This window comes from Cucurbita moschata, unplaced genomic scaffold (assembly GCF_002738365.1).
Source record: "Cucurbita moschata cultivar Rifu unplaced genomic scaffold, Cmos_1.0 Cmo_Scf00026, whole genome shotgun sequence".
In the NCBI taxonomy this organism is placed as follows: domain Eukaryota; kingdom Viridiplantae; phylum Streptophyta; class Magnoliopsida; order Cucurbitales; family Cucurbitaceae; genus Cucurbita; species Cucurbita moschata.
The window spans coordinates 1,154,573-1,159,275 of record NW_019268542.1 but is presented as its reverse complement, the minus strand read 5'-3'; the positions used below and the strand labels follow the sequence as shown (position 1 = coordinate 1,159,275).

General features: G+C 31.6%; 1 protein-coding gene across 1 annotated transcript; it reads right to left on the bottom strand.

The window, feature by feature from the left end:
- Positions 1-429: 429 nt before the first annotated feature.
- LOC111462000 (F-box protein At3g07870-like) lies at positions 430-1,590 on the bottom strand. Its single transcript, XM_023105651.1, has one exon. The coding sequence runs from the start codon at positions 1,588-1,590 to the stop codon at positions 430-432; it is 1,161 nt and encodes a 386-aa protein (XP_022961419.1).
- Positions 1,591-4,703: the final 3,113 nt, after the last annotated feature.

Sequence of the window (4,703 nt, the reverse complement as noted above, 5' to 3'; positions counted from 1 at the left end):
CCATTAAATACTCCGATCAAAAAAATGACCGTCATTTTTAAATATATTCATTTGAAATAAGATATTCAAAAATATTTTAATAAATATTTTATTTAAGATATTTAAAAATAAGAGGTATAAAAACAAAATATCTAAAATACCTAAAAAAAAATCAAATAATTTATTTCAAAATTTCACACATAAATTTTATTTATATTTATTTTTGTTATCATATTTATAAGATAAATATTATTTTTGTTACCATATTTATAATATTTTATTATAGTTTAATTTTAAATAATTAGTCTCGTAAATTATTTTATTTTTATTATATCAAATTAAACCAAATGTAATACAACTACTGAAACTTATAATCAAGACTACATTTAACTCATATTTAAAATAAAATCTCAATCTCAATTTCAATCTTGGAATGCTTAATACAACAAATTACTCTAAAAATTTACCTAATTTTCCTGTTAAAATATTGGGAAGAACGTTAAAATTAAAGCAGTCAATGTTGTGAACCGAAAAATCTCTCGCAGTTGTATCATCTATTAACTTCTCCATCTTCTTGGTGGTGGGATTATACAACATTAATTCAGCTCCAGCCCAAAGACACAAGATCTTTCCATCTTTACATATTTTAATCGGTTCCACCGTCGATTTTGAGAAGGAAAGTATATTTTTATTGACATCTGGTATGATGACACTAAATGCTTTAATCCACAAACCATCTTCTTTCATCTTCCACACCCTATACTTGTACCCCTCCATAGAAAGAGTTAAATGAATGGCACCATTAAATATTCCAATACAAGGAAAATAACCGTCATCATCAGGAAAAGGAATCTGCTCGTATTTCTCATCTTCCATATTTAGACGATAAATGACATCCGGACCAAGATTATTTTGGCCAATCCAATGCAGCCCTCCGTTTAAGTAAACACCATGGCATCCATTAAAAGAACAAGTTGGTGACTCAATACGCGTCCATTCGGGCCGGGTCCCAAAGGCAAAAATCTCTGTTTTGTAGTTATGGATGATGGAGTTTCTATCACGAACAGTAGAGCTTCTTACCACTTTGTATTGTTTTGTTTTGGGACAAAACCCAAATCCATAGTAGCAAGTAAACCAATTCCCTTTGAATTTGTCTTTGGGGAGTTCGAAGTACTCATTCGTAATGGGATTTAATATCACGACACTATTCGGGCTAAGCCAGCTATTTGTCTTTTTAGTGACCACGAAAGCCAAGAGTCCATTGCACGAATTGATAGTTGAGATAAAAGAACGTTTAAAATACTTACGCTTCAAGTTGAATGAAGCAACACTCCTCACCCCTTCCATGTGGTCGGGATCCAATTCCAAGCAATGGAGATTACGAAAGCAATGAGAATTAGGACGATCACGACTGTCTGAATAAACATGTGCAAGGAAGAAGTCGGAAGCATGCGAGATTGAAGGGTGATGCTTAGAACTTAAGATCACATCGTTCCAGGTTTTGCAGACCAGCCTACAGCTCGGCAAACAATAGGAAGGGAGTTTGTTGACTATTAGCTCGATGACATCAGGTACGAGTTCGGAAATTTTGTTGCCTTGATCATGAGCCATCCTAGTCGAAAGTTGTTGGTTAGTGAATTTAATTGAACTAAAGAGAAAGAAGCTGCTCCCAATTCAAATTGGATTGGAAAAAATAATGGTGGTTTCTGTATTTATAATTTAAAAAAACTAAAAAAAATCTAATATTTTCTATTTTAAAAACTAATCTTTTCTTGTTTTGAATAGTCTCGATTTGAGATATATTTTTTTTTTCATATTAACGTATACATGAAATATATAAAATAATTGAAGGAGCTAAAGTAATTTAAAAAATTTTAATTTGATTTTTTTAATATTAAAAAAATAAATATTGTTTTTTTAAGGTATATAATTTATTTTAGTCAAATATACTGTTTTTTTAATGAAATTTTATCAATTCCGAAAACTTTTTTAACTTAAATTCAAATTTATTTTAAATCTTTATTTAATTTTTAAAATTAGGTGTTAAGATTTTTTTTTATTATTATTTCAAAAATTAACCATTATAAATTGGGTGCATCACAAACATCTAATATTTTTAATATATTTAATAATAAGATTTAATCCAATAATTTAAGATTATATTTTATTTAAAATTTTAAAAATTTATTAAAACTTTTCTAATTTAAGAATGTATTGAAGGTAGTTTGTTTAAATAAAATACGAAAGAATAAAATATATGAGAAGAAGATATTTAAAAATTAATTAAAAATCAGATAAAAATCAAAATTTTACATTATTTTTTGTTCAAATATTTATAATATTTTTTGTTATACTATTTAATTTCAAACTTAATTATTTTATTTTTATTATTTTAATTTATTGAGATAAATAAACTAATTTTTTTTTAGAAAAATAAACAAAAAAATGATCCTGAGACAATTTCCAGTCGTGTCGAGGAAGATACTGAAAGTGGTAGGTGGGCGAGCAAATTTTCAATGTTCGACTCGGCAAGCTCCCTTACCAAAGATCTCGTTGGTTATTTATTTTGTTTCATTTTACAAAAATAATCTCTTATTTTTCGTCTCAAAATGACCCTTAAAATAAGGTTGCAAGTTTTAACACTCAAATGAATTGAACAATAATATTAATTTGCATGAATCTATTTGTGATGTCCCAGGTTGGTTGGAAGGAGAACAAACACCATTTATAAGGGTGTGGAAACCTTCCCCTAGCAGACACGTTTTAAAGCCTTGAAGAGAAACCCGAAAAGAAAAGCCCAAAGAGAACAATATCTGCTAGGGGTGGATCTGGGCCATTACAAATGGTATCAGAGCCAGACACTGGGTAATGTGTCAGTCTTCTCGCACTTCTCCGAAGGGGGTAGACATGAGGCGGTGTGCCAGTAAAGACGTTGGGCCCTAAAGGGGGTGGATTGGGGGCCGTCTGACATCGATGGGAGGAAGGAAAGAGTGCTAGCGAGGACGTGCCCTAGTAGACGCATTTTAAAGCCTTGAATTGTGATGTCCACCATTGGTTGGGTGGGGAGGAGAACAAACCACCATTTATAAGGGTGTGGAAACCGAAACCTTCCCCTAGTAGACGCATTTTAAAGCCTTGAGGGGAAGCTCAATGAGGACAACCGCTGCTAGCGGTAGATCTAGGCCGTTACACTATTTTTATCCTAAATTAAAAAAAAAAAAAGTGTAATAAATTTTTATTATTTTTTTTTATTTTTAAAAATAAAATAGTATGAATTTATTTGTTTTGCTTTACCAAAATTAAAGGTAAATTTTAATATGAAAACCTTGTTTATGAAAATAGAATTTAAAATAGAAGTTTTTTCCTTAAAAAAATAAAAAGAAAAAGAAAAAGAAAAAAAAATACAAGAGACGAAGCCAAAAAAACACGGGTGCATGGGAATAAGAATGGTCCTCAATACAGAGAAAAACTACCTCCTTAAGAAGAAGAAAACATTCCTCCAATCATTCTCGTGAACTTTCCCAACCTGATCCCTTGTTGGATGATGAAAGAACCACATCAGCTAATTTAGGGAATGATCATGCGTTTATAAACAAAGAATACTCTCTCCATTGGTATGAGATCTCTTGGGGAAGCCTATAGCAAAGTCATGAGAGCTTATGATCAAAGTGGACAATATCATACCATTGTGGAGAGTCGTGTTCGTCTAACATGGTACCAGAGTCATGCCCTAAACTTAGTCGTGCCAATAGATTGGTAAATCCTCAAATATCGAATAAATGACTCCAAAAGAAAACGAGTCAAGCCTCCACGAAGTCTCGTCAAAAGACTCTAGTTCTCCTTAGATAATAACATGTAGTGTAATAAATGTGAATATCTTTCTGTGCTCTAACGGTTCTGGATAGTCTCCTCACAACCTGCTCAAGTGTCACTTACTCCACCTTTAGTTCCTACGACACCATTATTATCATTTATCGATATTGATTTTTCGAGTTCTATTTGATGTTTCTTTATTTCGAGTTAATATATTTTGTGCTAAAAGATCATCACTAGTCTAATAGAATCACGTATAATCATTATAAAATCCAATTATCAAAAAGACTGATTAACCCACTTGTAAGTTTCATCAAAAGACTCTAGTTCTCATTCGTCAGATAGCAACATATAGTGTAATGAATGTGAATATCTTTCTGGTGTTCTAACGGTTCTGGATAGTCTCCTCACAATCTGCTCAAGTGTCACTTGCTCCATCTTTAGTTTCTCAACAGCCGTTTTAACAATTTCTTGAGTTTTTGCTACAAGATCACTCGGTGAATTTTTATGCAACTCAACATCAACTCCAACTTGTTTCGTAGTCTCTGTGTCTTTCTTCTCATTGTTCTTATATCAGACGTTTTAATCAAATATCACGTCATAATCTCTCAGAATTTTTCTATTTTATCATCTCGAAACCTAAACCCAAACATGTTAGAACCATAGTCTATGAAGAAGAACTCACAACCTTAACATCAAACTTGTCTATCTTCTCTAAACCAATATGAACAAATGTAGTGCAACCAAAAGTTCTCAAGTAAAAGCATTTGAGTTCAGGGTTTTGTATTCAAAACATGAGCTCATAATGTCTTTAGCAGTTCAGAATGAATTCTCATACTCCTTGCCCGTTCATTCAATGTTCTTTTCATTCTTCCAACAACACCATTTTATCTTGTCTTACTGGGAACGAC

Coding starts and splice junctions, on each gene's coding strand:
- LOC111462000 (XM_023105651.1), bottom strand. CDS start 1,590: ATGGCTCATGATCAAGGCAACAAAATTTCCGAACTCGTACCTGATGTC.